Below are 20007 nucleotides of genomic sequence, written 5' to 3' on the forward strand. Positions count from 1 at the left end.
ACTAAAATATACGGTGTAAATATGTACAGACATGTTGCAGGACATATGGACAAATAGAGCCAAAGCCAAATCGTGGAAGATACAGCTGCAAGAAACAGGCTCATGAATAATGAACCTGTATGCTCTAGATTCAGTGTGCCTCTTTTTGCATCGATGAGCTGTGTGAAAAGGAAGGAACCTTACTTCATTGTCATTCAGTTAGATGAAGGCCCGCTGGCTAGTTTTTTTGACTGAGTTCAGCTGATTGTTTTCAAGATAACCTGTTCTTTTCAAACAGTTGTGTGTGCAGGGACAGCTGCGCTCCAGTGAAATGACTGGGAGCCCTACCCTCTAACTAGTGTACTAATTTTCTGCCTGTATTCACTGTGCACCCATTGACCCTGCTGATGAACATCTTAGACATCTGCGTGAATAATCAGACTGCCCACAGGAGAGCCACGTGCTTGTTTACGAGGCTGGAAATGCCATCGAGATGTTACTGGCTCTAATTCTGTGTACCAACGTGAAAATAATAAATACCTAAGTAAGGTCTTAATCTGGATTGTCTCTGAGCATCCACAGATGCCCTGAAACTGGATGCTGAGGTGTACCTGCAAGTAGATGCTGATGTTTGTGTTTTTGAGAAAACTCCACAGCTTATATCAGACTCGTCCAAGGGACTGTGACCCCCATAAAGGCTAAGAACCACTGGATAATCCTTTATAGCTTTGAAAGTGCATCTACATACATTTTTATTTGATCCTCCCAACAGTTCTGAGGGAGATGTGGCAGGAATTTGCTCTCTCTTTCTCTCGCTCTCTCTCTCTCTCCTTAAAATAAGAACGTGACTGGGAGCTCAGGCAGCTTTGTTTCATCCTATAGGCACAAGGAGCCATTGAAAGTTTTAAGCGTGCAAGTGATCCGATCAGATCATTGTTTAGAGAGAATGCCCTGGTGATAGTGTAGAGTATGTTTCTGAAGAGTGAGAAGCTAGTTAGGAGGCCGTTTGGAAGATCAGGTGAGATCAGGTGAGAAAAGATGGTTGACCCTAAGTTTGTAGTAGTCAGATTTGAAAATAGATGATGGATTTGCAAAATCTTTGAAATCCTTGGGGAGTGTTTACCAGTTGGTTTTGGAGGGAGCGGGAGGGGAAGGGAAGGCAAACGTTTTTGAAGATGACTTTCTCAGTTGATGAAGTGAATAGAAGCAGGGTGGGTGGGGGGCAGGAATGTTATAAACTTAATTTTAACCATGTTGATTTGAAGAACTAATGAGACCGCCAGCGAGAAAGACGAGCGATCAGTTTAGAATGCTGGGCTGGAAGTGGTGAGGTGAGCTTGACATTGCTCAGAGTGTGTAGGCAAAGCAGAGAAGAGTGCCAGGGATGGAACTGTGAGAAAATATCAGCCAGTGATATTTCAGGGAAGCCCCAGGGAAATCCAAGACGAACATCACTTCATTTTTTCCCTCTATTCCAGAGTAGAATAGTAGGAATTAGAGATATTTCTTGACTCTTTATTTACTATCAGATTACTCCATCATTCCATAAATCAGATATCCCTGTAATCTACCTTCAAGTCAGTGGAGGCATCAAACCAAAGATGGTTGAGGGAACTCCTTTATGAGCTCTTTAATCTTCCCCATTCTTAGATATGGAAATTGACACTGTATCAAGCATATGTAAGTATCATACCAATCCAACTTTAAATACCTCCCCACTCCCCCTACCCCACCTCACCTCCCCAATAACAATTCTGGAGCCACAACTACTTCGAGACTGTCTCAGTTTGCCCAGTGATTTTTAAGTCAGGATCCTCACTAAGTATGTGTAGCATTCCTTTTGATGACTCTGCTACTACCCAGATCTCATAGTTCTTCTCCTTCAACTGAAGTGACCTTCATCTTCAGTCCACTTCAGCTGTGCACACACATGCCACACTAAAACACCTGCTCCACTTTCAGTATTTCAAACTCCATTAGGCTCCCCTTTGAAATAGCCTTCTCACTTCTATGTGCCTGTCCCTCTTTTGCTTCTGAGCTTGCTGTTTTCCGCTCCTCCTCTTTCCTTCCCTTGTTCGCATCCTTTCTTGTGTCCTTGTTTTTCAGTGGGGGAGGGAGGAGGGGGCAAGAGGAGGCTGGTTACTCCCTTCAAATATCCTCCTTCTGTGCCCAGCTCAGAAATAATCAGATGGTTGAGTAATGATTGTGCTGGCCTATAGATTTCCTCACACAGTGTGCTTTGATAATTTCCAGTCCAAGTTCCTTCCCTGTCATCTGTTTACTTTTTTTGTTTTTCCCCTCCAACTTTCTGGCAGTGGGGCATTGTTAGAAAACCTCACAAAAACTGGGGCAACTGGATGGATAAGTGTATGGTGAATAAAGAAATCTATCAACACCCCCCCTTCCTGCAACACACACACACACACACACACACACACAGCGAGAAGGGAATGATAGAACTGTGCTGAAGAAAAATAGATCTGTATTTCATTTTAGTTTTGTTTGATCATTGTGTGTGTGTGTGTGTGTGTGTGTGTGTGTAAATATTTTGTATGTGTCAACTGATAGCTCAGAAATTTGGGATCTTTGTTTTTGTTAGAAAATCAGCCTTTGTACCCCCATGTTTTTCACTCATGGGTATAGATTTGATAAAAAATCTCCCCCAGATATTTACCCTTTTCCAGTTAGGAATGGGACTGTTCAGGAGCTTTTTCTTACTTCTAAACTGTGAACGATATTTATTTATTTTGTTTTTGTCAGTTGGTTCCATGGTTCATGAAATCTTTATTATAGTAGGAGTCATCAACTGGATGGAGAATCATTGAAATTGTAAGTTTAGGACCTTAGTTGGGATAACCTGAACAATGTGCTTACTTTTGGGGCCCTTCATTTAACTTAAAATTAAAGGAGTCTTATTTTGGCAAGCTTCACAGATATGCCTGCAGGGCTTTCGGGATGGAAATGTGTGTCTGGAGGGGGTCTCTTTTGTTTAGCTGGATAGGCTAGGAAGTCTTTGTCCCACAACATTCATTGTTTTCAGTGCATCAATAACTGAACGTACTGTTAACAAGTTTCCTTTGAGATTGAACCACTGACTTCCAAGAATGTAGCAAACTGAGTGGAAGTGCTGTGAACAATGTCTTCCTTATTTCCTTTAAAAGACCCATGAAATTGTCTGAAGAGGAAACAAATCCCCAGAAGTCACCGCGATGAGTATCAGGCATTGAGCCCATTCTAGTTTCTGGAAGGAATTTTTATTCTTCCTTGCGGTTGAAACCAGATGAAGAGGTGCCCCTTCTTCAGCGACCCCCATTCTGACCTGACCCCCTCTGCCCCTGCATCTCCTCCCCCCCCCCCCCCTGGCCCCAGCCCTTTTCTGCCTCTGGTTCTGGAATCCTGCTCTCTCTCTCCTTGTACTGACCTGTTTTCCCTTTTGTTCATCTCCAGTGCTATTCATTGCTTTAGCTGATTTGGTAAATAGCGCTACCTGCTCCTTCTCTGGCTTAGCTTTTTTGTAGGGTTCAGGGGAGGGAGTGGAGACTGATCTCATTCCAAATAGACTCTACCTCCCCTCCTCTACCCCCGACCCCAGCTTCTGGCTTGGTCTGTGACCCTTGGTACTCCAGCATTTGCACCTGCCACACCTACCACCAGTCATCCTCTGCCGCCCCACCCCTTCCTCACAGTGTACGTTTTGTTTGTCTCCTGGGTTGGTAAGCTCCATAAGGGCTGGGAAGGGAAGTTGGAGGGGTGGTGTATTCCTTCTTATTGAACCCCCGGCACCTTGCTCAGTTCCTGGCACGTGGTGATCATTGAAGAGACTGTCAAATTCATTAATGAAACTCAATTATTGGTAAGGGCTTTAAAGCGGTCCTCATGTAGGTAAGCATTGAAGACCAAGGTCAACAAACCAAGCTCAAGAATGTAAAAAAGGAAGCAAGGCAAATATTATAGGTGAATAATTAAAGCAAAAAACAACAGCTCTAAAGCAAAGGAGTTGTAGGAACCTGCAGTAAAATCTGTCTGAAACAGATCTGCTTTATGTAACAAGGAACTGTCAGAAAAGCTCTGCTTTGTAAATTCAGTGAGATACATAAAGAGGTTGTATCACGTAAATGAGAATTTTAGAAAGGGTATAATGAAATGAGAACTATAATAGGTAAAATAAATCTTCATTATAAATATTAGAAGGAGACTTAGAAAACTCAGCCAGTGATAGAGAATAAAGTTCACGAAAATGCCCAGAATGCAGCGGAGAAGCCTAGAAAGATACAGCGCCAACCTAGAAATGAGAGAGTGTATTGAGGAAGACAGTGCAAAACTAGTGCATCAACTGTGATAATTACTGGAGGGGCATTTTTAGGATATAAAAGAGACTCAACCTTAGGTATTGATACCACATTCCAGGTGGAGTTTCTAATTCCAAATCAACACTGAACAATATTCTGATGACTTTTTCTTTTTTAACTGGAAAACTGGTAGGTAGTGTAAGGGAAATAAAAGTGCTAAATTATGAGTCTTTCATTAAAAGAAGACTAACGTGATCTTTTGGGGTTACGTTAAGAGTAGATACATAGTGTTTTAAGATTTATTAAAAGTTTTTATAACTAATTAAGTAAAGAAACAGGTTGCCTATAAAACTCAATACAGAAAACAGAATCAAACACCATAATCCCATCTAGCTATAGAAAAACAGAATAGTTTCATATTCCTTTCCTTTTTTTCATTTGCAGACTCACCTTTATATCTCATTTCAAAGAGAGATTGAATTTGGAAATATAAATATACGTATATATTTCTAAATAATACATGTATAATTAATTTGACTCCTAAAAGTTTTAACTACTCTTTTCAAACAACCTGTGTGATCTAGGCAGACAACAGAATTTAGCACCTAAGCTTTCATCTTTTCATTGCACAAGCGTATTATCCACCCACTATGGCACATAGTAGGCACAAAGAAATATTTGTTGAAGAAATGAATGAAGACATATATAAATTAACTAACACTATATATTTGGAAAATGTAATTTCATCTACAAACAACAACTTTGTAAGTAATGGCACTGTTTCTCCCTCATTATAAGAGAGAGAAAAAAGTTTTTACTCTGAAATGTGATGAAACGTCTGTCCTGAGGTAAGACATGGAGGGAAAGGTGGAGATTAGCATGCAGTAAGGAACATGTTGCTAAGTGCTGGGGAAGGCGGAAATCAGAATTCAAATTAAGTCCTGATTTTTAGGCTCTCAAAAGGTTAATTCAGATTGTTCTGGATGTCATCATATCAGAAAGATTTGGCCCATCTGATAGAAAATCAGAGGTCAACAGAAGTGATTAAGCAGCTAGAAAAATCAGGTTCAAAAAGAAGATCTTAGTCTATAATTTAGGAAAAGAATTTGAATCTCTCAAAGCCCAGGGAAACAGAAGAATAATTTAGAATGATTTGGAGAGCTGTATAGCTGATAGCATAAAACTGAGTAGAAAAAATACTTATTGAGTGTAAGACAGTTCTTAATAGACAAATTAAAGAACCATATAGCATCCAAGGGAAGTAGTAAAGATGTTTTGATAAAATCTGACACCCCAAAGAAAGCCAACAGCTAACATTTATTGAGTACTCACTATGTATACTCTATATGCATCATTTCATCTAACTTCCTCAGTAATCTATGAGCTAGGTACTGTCGGCTTCATTGTCAAATGAGGCTGTTGAGCCTTGGTCACATGACTGGTAGGAAGTAGCACTGTATTTTCAACTCCAGCTGCAGAGCCCAATCCCAATCACTTCCGCCTTCCAGGCTAGGCAGTTGGGTATGTTGTTGATATATCGAACAGGTATATTTTGCAGAGATTTGACAGAGTTGTTGGTATTTTTTAAATTTTATTGAAGTATAGTTGATTTACAGCGTTGTGTTAATTTCTGCTGTACAAGTGACTCAGTTATACATATATATACATTCTTTTTCATGTCCTTTCCCATTGTGGTTTATCACAGGATATTGAATCTAGTTCCCTGTGCTATACAGTAGGACCTTGTTGTTTATCCATCTTCTCTGTAATAGTTTGCATCTGCTAATCCCAAACTCCCAATCCAACTCTCCCCCGCCCGCCCTCCGCATTGGCAACCGCCCACAAGTGTGTTCTCTTTGTGAGTCTGTTTCATAGATAAGTTCATTTGTGTCAAATTTTGATTCAACATATAAGCAATATCATATGATATTTGACTCTCTGTCTGACTGGCTTCACTTAGCAGGATAATCTCTAAGTCCATCCATGTTGCTGCAAATGGCATTATTTCATTCTTTTTGATGGCTGAGTAATATTCCATTGTATATATGTACCACATCTTCTTTATCCATTCATCTGTTGATGGACATTTAGGTTGTTTCCATGTCTTGGCTATTATAAATAGTGCTGCTGTGAACAGAGGGGTGCATATATCTTTTCAAATAATAGTTTTATCTGGGTATATGCCCAGGAGTGGGATTGCTGGGTCATATGGCACAGAGTTGGGTAAGAACAGGTGTATTGTACAGAGATTTGACAGATTAACCTAGCTGCTCTTCCATGTACTAAAGAGGTGATCCCAATAAGCCATTTTTAATTAAGTAAAAAATAATAGTAATAATAATCGTTTCTATAGTCCCATCAAAGTTGCACTTCTGTTCAGTCTTCTGGATGAATGAATCCTTGCAGAAATAATATTTGTATACGAGAAGGTTTTCTTAATGCAAATGTAAAATAAATAGATATTAAGCTCTGGACCCAACAGAGTAAGCAGTATCCAGCAAATGTCAGCCCTTCAGGATGTTGTTTTCTTTTTTAAAATTAAGTTATTTATTTATTTTTGGCTGCGTTGGGTCTTTGTTGCTGCGTGCAGGCTTTCTCTAGTTGTGGCGAGTGGGGGCTACTCTTCCTTGTGGTGCGTGGGCTTCTTATTGCGGTGGCTTCTCTTGTTGCGGAGCACGGGCTCTAGGCGCGTGGGCTTCAGTAGTTGTGGCGTGCCGGCTCAGTAGTTGTGGCTCGCGGGTTCTAGAGCACAGGCTCAGTAGTTGTGGCGCATGGGCTTAGCTGCTCCGCAGCACGTGGGATCTTTCCGGACCAGGGCTCAAACCCGTGTCCCCTGCATTGGCAGGTGGATTCTTAACCACTGCGCCACCAGGGAAGTCCCCAGGAGGTTTTATATGACAGAAAATTGGTTGCATAGTAGTGTATAGGGGATTGGAGAGATAAACCTGGGTTGGAATTCTGGTTCTACCTTTCGTTTGCTCACGACCTCAAGTAAGTCGTCTAACCTCTCCAAGGAAAGCAATAGCTTACTTTACAGGGTAGGAAATTTCATATCGTGTTGTGTATGTAAAGGTAGCATGCATGTATGCAAATAATGTAGTATGTATGTGAAGATGGCATGTAGGTAGATTGCATGTATATTTCAAAAGCATGCATGTATGTATATATGTAAAATGCTCAGTGCCTGGCACATGCTGACTGTTCAGTTCATAGCAGCTGGCATTGTTCAAATGTAGTCCTCAGGGAAATACTTTAGAAAGTACAGCCAAGTGTTACTGTGAGGTGGTAAGTTTTTAAAAAGATTTAAATTTTGTGCAATCCTCTCAGCTGATGTATTTAACAGTAAAATTTCACCCTCTGTGTACCTTTTTCACAATTTGGGAATTTACGGAATGCTTTGGTGCTTTAAAGGCAGTCGTTTGTTTACCGAAAATGTAGCTTATGACAAATTCAGTGGTTGCCAGGTTCTAATATGTTAGCAGGCAGAAACATGCTTTTAATATTCATCATCTTTAAGTGCTACCGATTGACATTCAGTAGTAAACGTGCAGATATGGTTGTGGAGCAAAACAGAGCAAGAAAGAGGACGTGCTAATTTGTATTCTAGATGGAAATCTTAAATTAGTTTCCAAGATTTTTAAATGGATTTTTAAATGCTGGGCACATAGGAGATTGAGGTCATATTAATATTTATAAGGTTTGAGACGATATTTAGTGAAATATTTGTATAATTTAATTTTGGTCATTATCAAGTAGGAAGCCATAACCAGAAGGACACTGTACTTTAGTTTGGTGACTGTTTTGTGCCTTATAGTTTGGAATAGACTGGCAAAACCTTGGACAACAGATACATGCTTAAAGAGCCCTTCTTCCTTAGAACCCAGAAGTCAGCGGTTACTTGTGTATAAATTCCTTGGCTTGGACTGTTTTATGTTAATTTCATTTAAGTTAATTAATTTAGAAATCAGTCTTGGTAATGATTTTTTTTTTTTTTTTAAAGGGCTTCAAATGCTTGGTTTTTTATTTATTTATTTATTTATGGCTGTGTTGGGTCTTCATTTTTGTGCGAGGGCTCTCTCTAGTTGTGGCAAGCGGGGGCCACTCTTGATCGCGGTGCGCGGGCCTCTCACTATTGCAGCCTCTCTTGTTGCGGAGCACAGGCTCCAGACGCGCAGGCTCAGTAGTTGTGGCTTACGGGCCTAGTTGCTCCGCGGCATGTGGGATCTTCCCAGACCAGGGCTCGAACCCGTGTCCCCTACATTAGCAGGCAGATTCTCAACCACTGCGCCACCAGGGAAGCCCGGTAATGATTTTTGAAAAGCATTTATTGACAATTCTGCAGAACCCTGTAATCTCGCTGCTTTTATATTCTTTATTATACAGAACAGCTCCTCCGTTGGTTCACAGAAAACCTGCTTCCTATAGTTTGGCTTAGGGCTAATTGGGTTTAATGTAGTTTTGTGTGCAGAAGGTATTGACTTTTTGCATAGTATTTAATTTGTGTAAATATGTGTGTATGTAATGTTTTGCCCCTCCGAGTTTTATTTTAAATGTAACCCTTGAAACTGGGATAATAGAAATTCTTAGCTTAAGCCTGCTAGCAATCGCAGGTGCCAACGGTTTAAACTGCTGTAGAAATACAATTATGAGCAGCCAAGAGCAAATCTTGTTTTAAGGTCCGTGTGTAATGAATGCCTGTTAGTATCATAGAATACAATTAAAAAGAGGTTTACGTCTCCTGAGCTGTGATTGGTTCTTTCTGATGGAAGTGTAGACTCCCACGAGTAGCATGTGTATTCAGCTCCTGGTGATTTAGACACCAGTGAGCCTGGCATGCTGCAGGCTTGGATAAATTCAGGGCAGTTATAGTTAGGCAGAGATGGGAAAAGACTGAAAGATTAATGAGGGAGCTTAAAACAAAGCTCCAAAAATGAGAGCAATGCACTGCTTGGTCTTATGTAATTGTGCCGAATGGAAGTCAGTCTTGGCTGCTGTTGTTTAACAATCTTAGGAGGTTGGCAGGAAATGTTTGTTTGTTATAAACATCGGATCTAGAGGAGGATCTAGAGGATAGCTAACTCTCGCCTGCCTGCGTTTGCCCACAGAGACATACCCTTCTCTTCATCCTCCTTTTATCCCAGCTTGACCAACCCTTCCTTCCCAGCCCCACCCCAGCTCCCCAGCACTGCTTCTTTGGGGGCGGGGACCCTTGTTGAGGATGCACTGAGATCTGACCCATGGCTGCCTTCAGAACAGGGCTACCAGGAGATGCATGTCTGAGGCGTGTTTCTGACACTCTTCCACCCCAAGGCCTGAAAGATTGGGAGCATATGTGGGTGTCAGAGCCGCCTGAGAAGGTAATCCCAGTTATTGTTGCTTCCCTGTGGCTATTGCGGGGACCAGAAACAGGGTTTCATTCTGGTTGATGGTTGTAAATAGCAGTTTTGTAACATTTCTTCCTAGAGATTTTAACTTCCGGGATCCTGATGGCTTTAAAATGCTATTTTCCCTTTGAAAATGCTTTTAATAGGTGCTGTAATGAACCTTCCATTTATGTGATGGACACAGTTGAGTTGTGCAATGCAGGTGGTCATACTGTTAACATGAAGCTGGGCACTTAGAGGGGAAAAAAGAAGTGCATAAATAACGTGACGTAGGTGAATCACTTCTGAAATGTAAAGCTTGCCAATACCAGTGAAGAAAAGCTGCCTTGAAAGAAAAATTGCCAACTCACAAGCAAATTCCTTAGCCCTTCAATCTAGACGCACACCAGCCCTTTAACTTGGCTTTCTGTTTCCTCTTCAAGGAGTTTGGCGCCACCTACCGGGAGCAGGAAGCACAGAAATCCGTGCAGCCACTCTCCCTAGCACCTGGGGTTCTCCCATTGGTCATTCCTCATCTTTAGTTTTTATAAATTTGATCACCTTTTCATCATGTAGTATTTATCAAGCTGCTTCTTGTCCATGGAATGAAGCTAAGCTCTGTGAAAAAAAAGGTTACATCTGTACTAGCGGTTTGGCAGGAGATTCCTCACCCTTAATTGCTTTTTAAGGTCTCTGTTTCTGCTGTCGTGCACCTTTTCCACGAACATACCAACAAGAGAGAACAGAGTTATCGATTGGGGGCCTGGAGTATATCGCCGGTAAAGGTACTGCTGACTCCTTTACAGTTTTGCCTTCTTTTGTTTCTTGTAGAGAACGTGGCATCCAAATCATCATGCTTATTGTTGTTGTCGTTTATTTGTTTTGTTTTTATTTGTCTTATCTGGAGAGAAATGTTACGGAGTTTTAAAAACCTGCACAGCGAAGAAAGTTAAAGGTGCGTGATTCAGTTCAGAGAAGTCTAAAGGGAGACACGTGATTACTTTTACGGGCGCAGTAAGGAGGATCAATTAGTTTCATTCATCAGTATCTCATAACTATATCACTGAATTAAGTTCCCCATTGTTTCCAACTAGAATGATTTGGCTTGAAAGGAGTTAAGAATAATGTCAGGTTTTTCTCTGTTGTGTGAACAGACTGCAGCTCTTTTGTTTCCCACAAGCATCTCTAACCCACACCCTCTCCTGAGCGCCATCCTGCTTGGGTTCTTTGCATGGTCTTCCCCTCTCCTGCCCTGGAAAAACAACTCACATATCCCAGACCAAATCCATTGTGGCCTAGATTGGCCCATTATTTTTTGGCCCATTATTTTTTCCTTTTTCAAATCTCTTTCCTTAAAAGAGCAACAAAATCCACTAGTCCTCCTTCAGTGGGTCTGCATTTTGTTTTGCTCCCCTCCTTCCCATCCCCATCCTTGCTTTTCTTCTGGGCCAGTGACACCATGATTCATCCACTTTCCTAGGAAATAACTCTTAGTTACCTACAAAATCTCTCTACTACTGTCTAAATCAGTCAAGCTCTCCTGAGGTTGCGTTATCTCTCTAACATTTCTTGAATTTGCTTGTTGTGAAGCTGAATTTGTTCATCATTCTTCTCACCATCATTTCCTCCTCTTGAATTTCCTATAATTCATCTACTTCCAAGTTACATATCTTCTTCAGAAATTCTTATTAGTTGACTTTTAGTAGACTTGGAAAATGGGCTATTGGCTAGAAAGAACGAACTAGTCAAGTGAAATTTCACCCACCTATTCTTACCCCCCACCCTTTAAATTATGCTATAGAATTTCAAGACTTCTTTGCATTTGGACATATATATTAGTGTGTGCATTTAAACATCAAAAGGAACTTTAGGGTGAGAAGATTAATTAGAGATTTGATGGAAAATGTCACACATTGGTGCTGGGAGATAGCAAATATAATACTTCATATATTTCTACCGAGTGGTTGATTAAAAGTTGCTCAAAATATATAACACATCTCTCCAAAGAAGTTATATAATTGGCCAATAAGCACATAAGCTCAACATTATTAGTCACTAGAGAAATGCAAATCAAAATCAAAATGAGATACCACTTTACATCCACAAGGATGACTGAACTAAAAAAAGACAGACAATAATAAGTGTTGACAAGGATGTGGGAAATTGGAATCTTCATACATTGCCAGTGGTAATGTAAAATAGTGCAGCTAATTTGGAAAGCAGCTTGGCAGTCCCTCAAAAAGTTAAACATAGAGTTACCATATGACCCACCAGTTGCACTCCTAACTGCATACCCTAGAGAATTAAAACATATGTCGACACAAAAACATGTACAGGAATGTTTATAGCAGCATTATTCATAATAACCAAAAAATGGAAAGAACCCAAATGTCCAACAGCTGATGAATGAATAAACAGAATGTATACACACAGACACACACACACAGACACACACAGGAATATTATTGAGCAACGAAAAAGAATGAAGTTCTGACACATGCTGTAACATGGTTGAACCTTGAAAACATTATGCTAAGTGAAAAAAGCCCAAAGGCCACATATTATGTGAGTCCATTTATAGGAAATGTCCAGAATAGGTAGATCTATAGAGACAGAAAGTAGGTCAGTGGTCTGCTAGGGACTGGGAGAAGATAATAGGAGTGGCTGCTTGTGGGTATAAAATTATTTTTGGAATGAAGATGATGTTCTGAAATTGGATAAGGGGTGATAGTTGCACAGCTCTGTGTGAATATACTATACTAAATTATACTAAAAACCACTGAATATACTAAAATATACTATGAATGAATATACTAAAACCCACTGAATTGTACACTGAGTAAATTGTATGCTATGTGAATTGTATTGCAATAAAGCTATTATATATATACACACACATAGCCATATATGTATATCATTAGCAGCTGTGCATGCTTAGAGCCTGCATCTGATGCATCTTTGTATCTTCTAAAGTACCAGACCGAATGCCATGCATAAATAAGCCTTTGATAAATGGTTGAAGAATGAACGAATGAATGATATAACAAACAAATTTATGAGTGGTCTTGTAATGTGAGGAAGAATTTTTTTTGGCAAGTGCTGTAGGAGAGAGGTAAAGACAACGGCCAAGAATTGAACCTTCTGTTCACTCAGGCTGACAGTTCAGCTGTCCCGTCATTGATCTGCGATCATGACTGATAGAATCACGCAATGCCTTGACGTCAGCTAGATGGTGTGTTTCTTTTTTCTTTTGAGTGATAGGTTGACAAAATATACTTTAGCAACTGTATGTTGTGTGGATGATGCATGATGCTCATACTCTGTTGTGACCTTTATTTTTATGAGCTGTGAGAATTAAGAACCTACCAGTTTTAGTTTAATTAAGCAGTAAGACAGAACAGATGGTGCATTTGTGGGTGATGATTGCATTCCTCTGGTTCCCTCAAGCAGTGCTCTAACCCTATGGAATGCTTTGCCTAGAGTGTCGCACCACTGTTGCAAAATGACTAGGAAGACAAACAAGTGGTACTAATGTAGTCAGAAAATCTTAGAGGACAGTTTACAACAGGACCTGACTACTGTAGGAAGTTCTGGTAGTTAGCAGCTATTGGAACTAGGGTGTTAGGAAGAGGAATCCATGACATTATATGGTTGTAGTAGTTTCTGCCTATCTTATTTCTCCAACATTTGTGAGTAAAGCATAGGAAGATTTTTATTACCCTGGTATTCTTTTGCGTAATCTGGGTCAAACATTAGGAATGCACTGGAATATGATTTGCGTGTTTTAAAGGGCTCAGACAAGAATAGGTAAATGAGGAAGCACTGAGTTTATGGCAGGTTGTTTTATTATGTTTGCTTTTAGTCACTAGGAGAGCCTAGAGAATGTCCTACAACACGCATTTTTCCCGAGTAGTATGTGCTTACCGCTAGCATATTTACTCCAGAGGATGTTTAAAAACATACATAAGCAGAGAGAATATGGAATTAATCCATTGCTTCTCGCTGATCACACAGCTCTTCAGGGAGAAAACCGAACTGTTAAGTTGAATTACTTTCTCTTATTGTTCAGAGAGAGAATATCTGTCTAGCTCAGATTCTTTTCCCTTTACTGTCTTTGAAAAACGGAATTACTTGAAAGCTGGCATAAAACTTGTAATTACACAATATTTTAGATCCTCAGATAATATACCTCGATTTTTCTCATTAATGCAATATATGAAATCATCAAGATGAAATACATTCACTTACTGGCTATAATGTTGTTAAAAGTATGAACTATGTGGATATTTTAAAATATAGCTATCATTGCTTTAGATAGAAGAAACCATTTGTCTTGTCTCTCTGCTACAGAGACTGGAATTCTAGTTAAATCATGAACTTCAAAAATAATATTTTAACAGAGGATATAATTTCTCTCTGGGAAAACCACATTTTGTATTGAATTTTTAAAAAAATTTTTATAAAGAAAGGATTTCCTTTGCTTTTTAAGGGTGTTGTCACCGCAAAACCTGAAACTACATCATCCTTCCAGATATTCTTCTAGGAGACCTTTTCTAATTAATTAAATGAAGCATTTCTTTTCTGAATTCCCACCAACTCCAGCACACCCAGGCATTGACGATATAAAAGTGAAGGTTAAATACTACTTTTACAATTCTTCTTGTAGGAATAAAGGTTATTAACCCTCAGTTAAAACTCACCAGTGGGGCTTCCCTGGTGACGCAGTGGTTGAGAGTCCGCTTGCTGTTGCAGGGGGCACGTGTGCCCCAGTCCGGGAAGATCCCACATGCTGCAGAGCGGCTAGGCCCGTGAGCCATGGCCTCTGAGCCTGCGGGTCCGGAGCCTGTGCTCTGCAACGGGAGAGGCCACAACAGTGAGAGGCCCGCGTACCGCAAAACAAAACAAAACAAAAAAACAACTCACCAGTGTGTAATACAGGGAAGATATCTATAAACATATAACTGCATAGGAAATCCAAATCCAATCATAATAACTGATTTTAGCCTATAAGTTATTAATGCTTTTGACAGGAGAAATTGTACATTACTTTTATATGGAAACATACTTCATTGCAAAATTATTAGTATTTCATTTCTTTACAGAACTGGATTTTTATCCAATTAAAATTTAGGAAAGAAGGAACTAGATTATTTCCCATTTACTCAGTATATAAGTAACTTGCCAATTCTTTTGTAGCTCTGTTTAATAAAAATATTCTACAGGACTCCAAAATGAGACCTCAACAGGAAGATAAAATTATGCCTGATAATTTTAGGAATGTTAGAATTATTTATTTTGGTTCTCTAAAATCAGTAATATGTTAATTCTCTATCATCGATTGTTTAATGATAATACTTCCCTTTTATGATGATGCTGAATAGTTTGCATTATTTTTGTATTAGAGGAAGTCATGAAACCTGTCAAGATGTACGTACAGCAGTAATTGACAATCTGCACCTATAGCCTCAGTCTCTCCTGAGTAGTCTAGCCCTTCTGTTACGAGCATAGGATTTGGAATCAGAAAGACTTGAGTTTTAAATCCTGCCTATGCTACTTATTCGCTGTGTGACTGTATCATTTAGGAATTCCTTTTGGCTCTAAAAGAGATCCCCAAAATGATGGTTTAAACACTAGTTGATTTTGTCACCTGAAAGATGTCTGGAGGTGCGCAATTCAGAGCCTCCACCCGATCTTCAGGAATTCAGCCTCCTTCTTTCTGCTTCACAATTCCCAGTTGGTGCCTTCTAATACAGGATGACTGCTGGGGGCTTAGGTAGAGCAGCTGCCTCTTAGGCAGCAGGAAAGACAATGAAGAGTCCTCCAGGCCGAACCGGTTTCTTTTCCAACCCACCCAGCCCTTCTACTTACAGTGTGTGCCCTAGATGTGAGGGAGGTGGGAAATGTTATCTTTACCATGGCCAGCTAAAAAAGAAGGGTTCTGTCAACCAAGGACTAAGGGAAGAATGGATATTTGCTAAGCAGCTAGCCTCCTCTGCCGTAGTGACCTGGGGCCATTGAGCCTCAGCTTTCTTGTCCTTAAAAATGGTTGTAAAAATAGAATCTAATTCATAGATCCTACTGTTTTGAGTATCAAGTGAGTTGATACATCTAATGCATTTAGCACAGCTCTTGACATATAATTAATAAGCCATAAATGTTAATTATTATTCTTTCTAGCTACTTCCTTAACATCGATAGGTTAATATCCTATAGATATTGAAAACTTGAAGTGTTCAAATGTGTTACAGATCCTTATTGCATTCCCTAGCTCATCATTGCCTGTTCTCACAAGCTAGAGACCATAGAGCAGTCTCTGAATAGCTCTCTATTCCCATCTGTACTCAACAGTTACCAAGTATAGTTCTGCCTGCAAAAGTGTTCATGGATTTCTCCACCCTGTCCCTCCATGTCCATTACCACTACCTGATTTCAAGCTGTCTTCATCCCTTGTTTTCAACAGGTCTTCGCTGTCCACCAGGTAACATCCAAACTCCTTAGAATAGTATTCAAGTCTTCATATAATCTGACTGCGGTATTAGCTTTATCTTGATTCAACCACACTCTCCTAGTTTCTCCAGATCACACCTTTCTTGTTCTCTAACTCCACTGAAAACTCACTATTCTCCAAACAGGACATTGTGACTCTAATTTCATCTTCAGGATAAATGTTGAACAATTCTCAAATTGAAACACGAGGAAACTAAGCATAAATGTGTTTCAGTCTGTAATTTTGAATATCTAGATGTGATTTCTGGAAACTACTTTGTGATGTCGTGTATGAGTCCAGCAGATAGATAGGTATACCAACACTCCTTATCATAGCTGGGTATCTAAGTGTATAAGTATAAAAGAACAAAGGGCTCTTGAGTGAAAGCAATGGGTTTGGGGGGGGAGGGGAGTCGATGTCTCTCTAATGGATGGGTTAGTGTGTTCAGCAATTCTCAAAGTATAGGTTTAGATCTAGAAACTCATTTTTACTTTGCTAGACAATAGCATTAGTTTAGGTGCTTAATGTGAACGTTACGGATGCATTTTGCTTTCAAATTGAAATAAAGAAGTAGAGAAGGTTAGCTTTATTGGGGTGTGTGTGTCTGTGTGTGTGGAGTGCCTAACAGGGTGTATAATATAATTTCAAAGCCCTCTGATGCAATATTTGGAAAACTAAGTTTGTAGTACAATTAAAACATATCTTTGGTCATAGATTACTTGGCCTTTTGCCATTTTCGTAGGCAATGGCCTACTTAAATAGCCTGGATTGGCTGAGAAAAATAATTGCTGCTATGAAATAATTTCGCCATTACGGCTGTAATTAAGGGCAGTTTGTTAATGAAAGTGCTTGGTGAATAATGACTGCAGGGCCCTCCATCTTGCAGCTTCATGCCAGATGATTGGTTCATGTGGTCGAGGCAGTTAGGGAATTAGTGACACAGCTGTCATGGTTACAGGATGGATGTAAATATCCCCTGCAGTTGATGATGAAGAACCGTCATTAGCCTCCTGCCCCTTGGGAACTGGTCAGAAGAACAAAAATAAACTTAACACACGATGGTAAAAGCCATTCCTTCTGCCTCCTTTTCTCCAGTTTGAACAATTAACATTCTAATGGCAGCTGCAGAGAGCGTGCAGATGAGCTCTCTCCACTTTTTCAGGCATGTTAGAGTGATAAATGTTTCTCCTGGTAGGGCACTGGTTGTTCACAGTTAATAACTGCTCTTAATAGCTTATGGGCCAGTTAAAAACTGCTCTTTAGGGACCCACTGGCCCCATTTAAGTTCTTCTTGTTCATCTCCAGGTGTTGTGGATTCAGTCCCACCCTTTGAAGAGTGCCCACGGATGGATTTTTGCATGCTGTCTGCGTGGCTGCAGGGGCAATGGAAGATCAATTTTCTGTAGTTGGGCTTATTTGCTTGTGTACAATTTATGTTGTTATAAATATGACCTGGATGCTTATCTGATCTTGCTTTGTAGTTTGAAAAAGTCCTTGTTGAAGATTGAGGATCTTTTTTTTTTCTTCTTAAAATAAGACACCCTTGGTGTCTAAGTGTGCTTCCTATTTATATTCATTCCACTTCCTTGGTGTTTTGATGTTGTTTTTCATTGTAAATTTGCTTAAGCAATCTTTTGTAGAGTAATTTCATAACATGCACACACCGTGGTTTTACATTGAGATGCTCGTGATCTGCAACTCATTAACTTTTGCTGACTGGGAAGTCAGTATTGCACTTTGCATTTTCTCTTGCTTTATCTTGCTATCTAGTCAGTTTTGTTCCTTGTAAAAGATGTTAGTCGAACACTTCCAGGGAACTTAAGCACAGCTTCTCTCGATATCCAGTACGCTACATCTTCTCTTTGGGACTCTAAGGATAGATCACTGGAGTTTGTGTCATTACGTGTGAGTCATTACATACCCTCACGGAAGAGACCTAACAGTTTTCTGGGTTTCAGTTCACAATGACTATTCATGGCAACGCTATACATTTGAAGGATGAGTTTCTTGCCCCCTGTGTTTGGGTAAGTGTTTCCTGCACTTGCCTAATGCCGCTTTTGATGCCTGGATCTCCTCTTGGCTTTAGCAAGAGGTGCCAGATGTAAAGGATCAGAATTCTCACACTCAGAACTATCACACACTGTGGCCCAAACCTCTACCTCTTCATTTTACCTTCACTGGCTGTCTCAGAGAATGAAAAATGTCAATAAGCTTAGGTATGAACAGAGCCTTGTTCTGATGTTGAAATGCTCCCTCGGCTACTGAGTCGTCTGACTCCCCCTAGATGAACTCCTTACTCCTTTTCTCATTATTCATAGATAAGCCACTCTAGAGATTTTTCTAGCTAACTTCATTGTGATCAGATATTCTAAGATAGACGTTACCGTGCTGGTCCCAAATGGTGAGTCCTTAAAAGCCAAATAGCTTGAAAAACCTCACATGTTAAGCATTAAAAAAAGTTACATATGTGTGTGTGTGTATACACACACACACACACACACACACACATATATATATATTATATATATGTATATCTCAGTCCAATAAATGACACCTTCCTTTGGAAGGTGAAGGGTATTCTCAGGCATGGCCATGGCTGGCAAAATTATTTGGTTTCTGATGGAATGTGACTTTCCAGGCATCCCTCTTCACAGAGGGCCTGCGTGCAAGAGGCGCTGGCACCAGGCTTTGCATTAAATCAACAGTGGAAAGGAGGCAGAGAGATGTGTGCTAGAAAACACCTTCTGAGCCTAACGAAAATTGCGGTGTATTATTACTTAGTCTGTTTTTAGCTAGAGTATGGGCTTTTGTGGTAGGTCAAGATAACTAAAATAGGAAAAGAAAAAACAATTGTGTCTTTTATTGGTGTGGCTTGAGGTAGGGGGACTGGGGAACTCTTTTCTCCCTCAGGAGAGATGTGCCACACTGCAGTATGTAGATATTCAGTGTGTGTTTCCATTTTTGTTTGGTTTGGTGGCGTTTTGATTTTTTTTCTTTTTTTCGGCTAAACATATGAGACATGAGTTTAATTGAATTGCTAAGCCAACTCTGCAGGCACCCTCATAAAGTATATTTAAAGATGCGCTACAGATTCTTAGGAGAGGTGGCCATGTGAATTTAAGAATCTGTTGGGGGTAGAGGGGCAGTTTCTGAGTTTGGATAAGTAGTTGAAATTCCCAAGTAAAACAGAATCTGTTCTCCTGCAGTTTTCTGGGATACTTTGGACAAGAATTGGAGTCTCCCTTTTTCACGTAACAGCTTTTATCAGGTTTCCCTCATTTCCCCAGGACAAGTATAAAACTTCCATAATTCTCCACAATGAAAATGGATTGTGTCCCATCCTGTCCTCTTGCCATCCTTTCTATGAAAGCAACACTAATTATAAAAATTGAACATAAATTTGTACTGTTTAATAGGTTTGGGTTTAATTTTGCCTCAGTGGAAAGACATTCGATTAAACTAACCTTTTTTTTTCTCCTTCTCCCCCCTTTTTCTTTTGGTAGAACAGTTAGTAAAGGCGTAGGAAATTGATTTTAGTGTCACACAGGACATTTCTGACAGGAATGTACTTTGAAATGCTTCAAGGCATCTGTTTCTCTTGCATATGCCCAGTGCAGCTGAGAGCTGTACCTAAATTATACTGTTCAACGTGTCAGCTCTGAATCTGATCACAATTTACATCCAGTTGCTTGGTTGGAATTTTTAACATTTCATGAACTTCCTCCCCTAATTTCTGAAACGAGTACTCACTCAAAGTGACCGTTTGTTCTAGGTGCCAATATGTCATGGTAAAATTGATTGAGCTTTAGAGTTCTTTGTTTTCATATGGTCACTTTGCCTGTGAAACGAAATCCTCTCTGCAGTCTGTATTTCTCCTGGCAGGACTGGT

The 20007-nt window shown here is 39.9% G+C and overlaps 1 protein-coding gene across 8 annotated transcripts in view; it reads left to right on the forward strand.

The window, feature by feature from the left end:
* CADM1 (cell adhesion molecule 1) overlaps positions 1–20007 on the forward strand; it is a 334754-nt gene that overhangs the window by 173640 nt on the left and 141107 nt on the right. For 4 of the 8 annotated variants that reach the window (XM_029208165.1, XM_029208166.1, XM_029208167.1 and 1 more), the window contains exon 2: positions 10321–10416. The exons of the other annotated variants lie outside the window; for them this stretch is intronic. In XM_029208165.1, coding sequence (XP_029063998.1) covers positions 10321–10416 — 96 coding nt within the window. The remainder of the gene's footprint in view (positions 1–10320; positions 10417–20007) is intronic. 8 annotated transcript variants of the gene reach the window in all.

Source organism: Monodon monoceros, unplaced genomic scaffold (assembly GCF_005190385.1).
Source record: "Monodon monoceros isolate NGI ecotype Baffin Bay Population unplaced genomic scaffold, NGI_Narwhal_1 Super_Scaffold_7, whole genome shotgun sequence".
NCBI classification, from domain to species: domain Eukaryota; kingdom Metazoa; phylum Chordata; class Mammalia; order Artiodactyla; family Monodontidae; genus Monodon; species Monodon monoceros.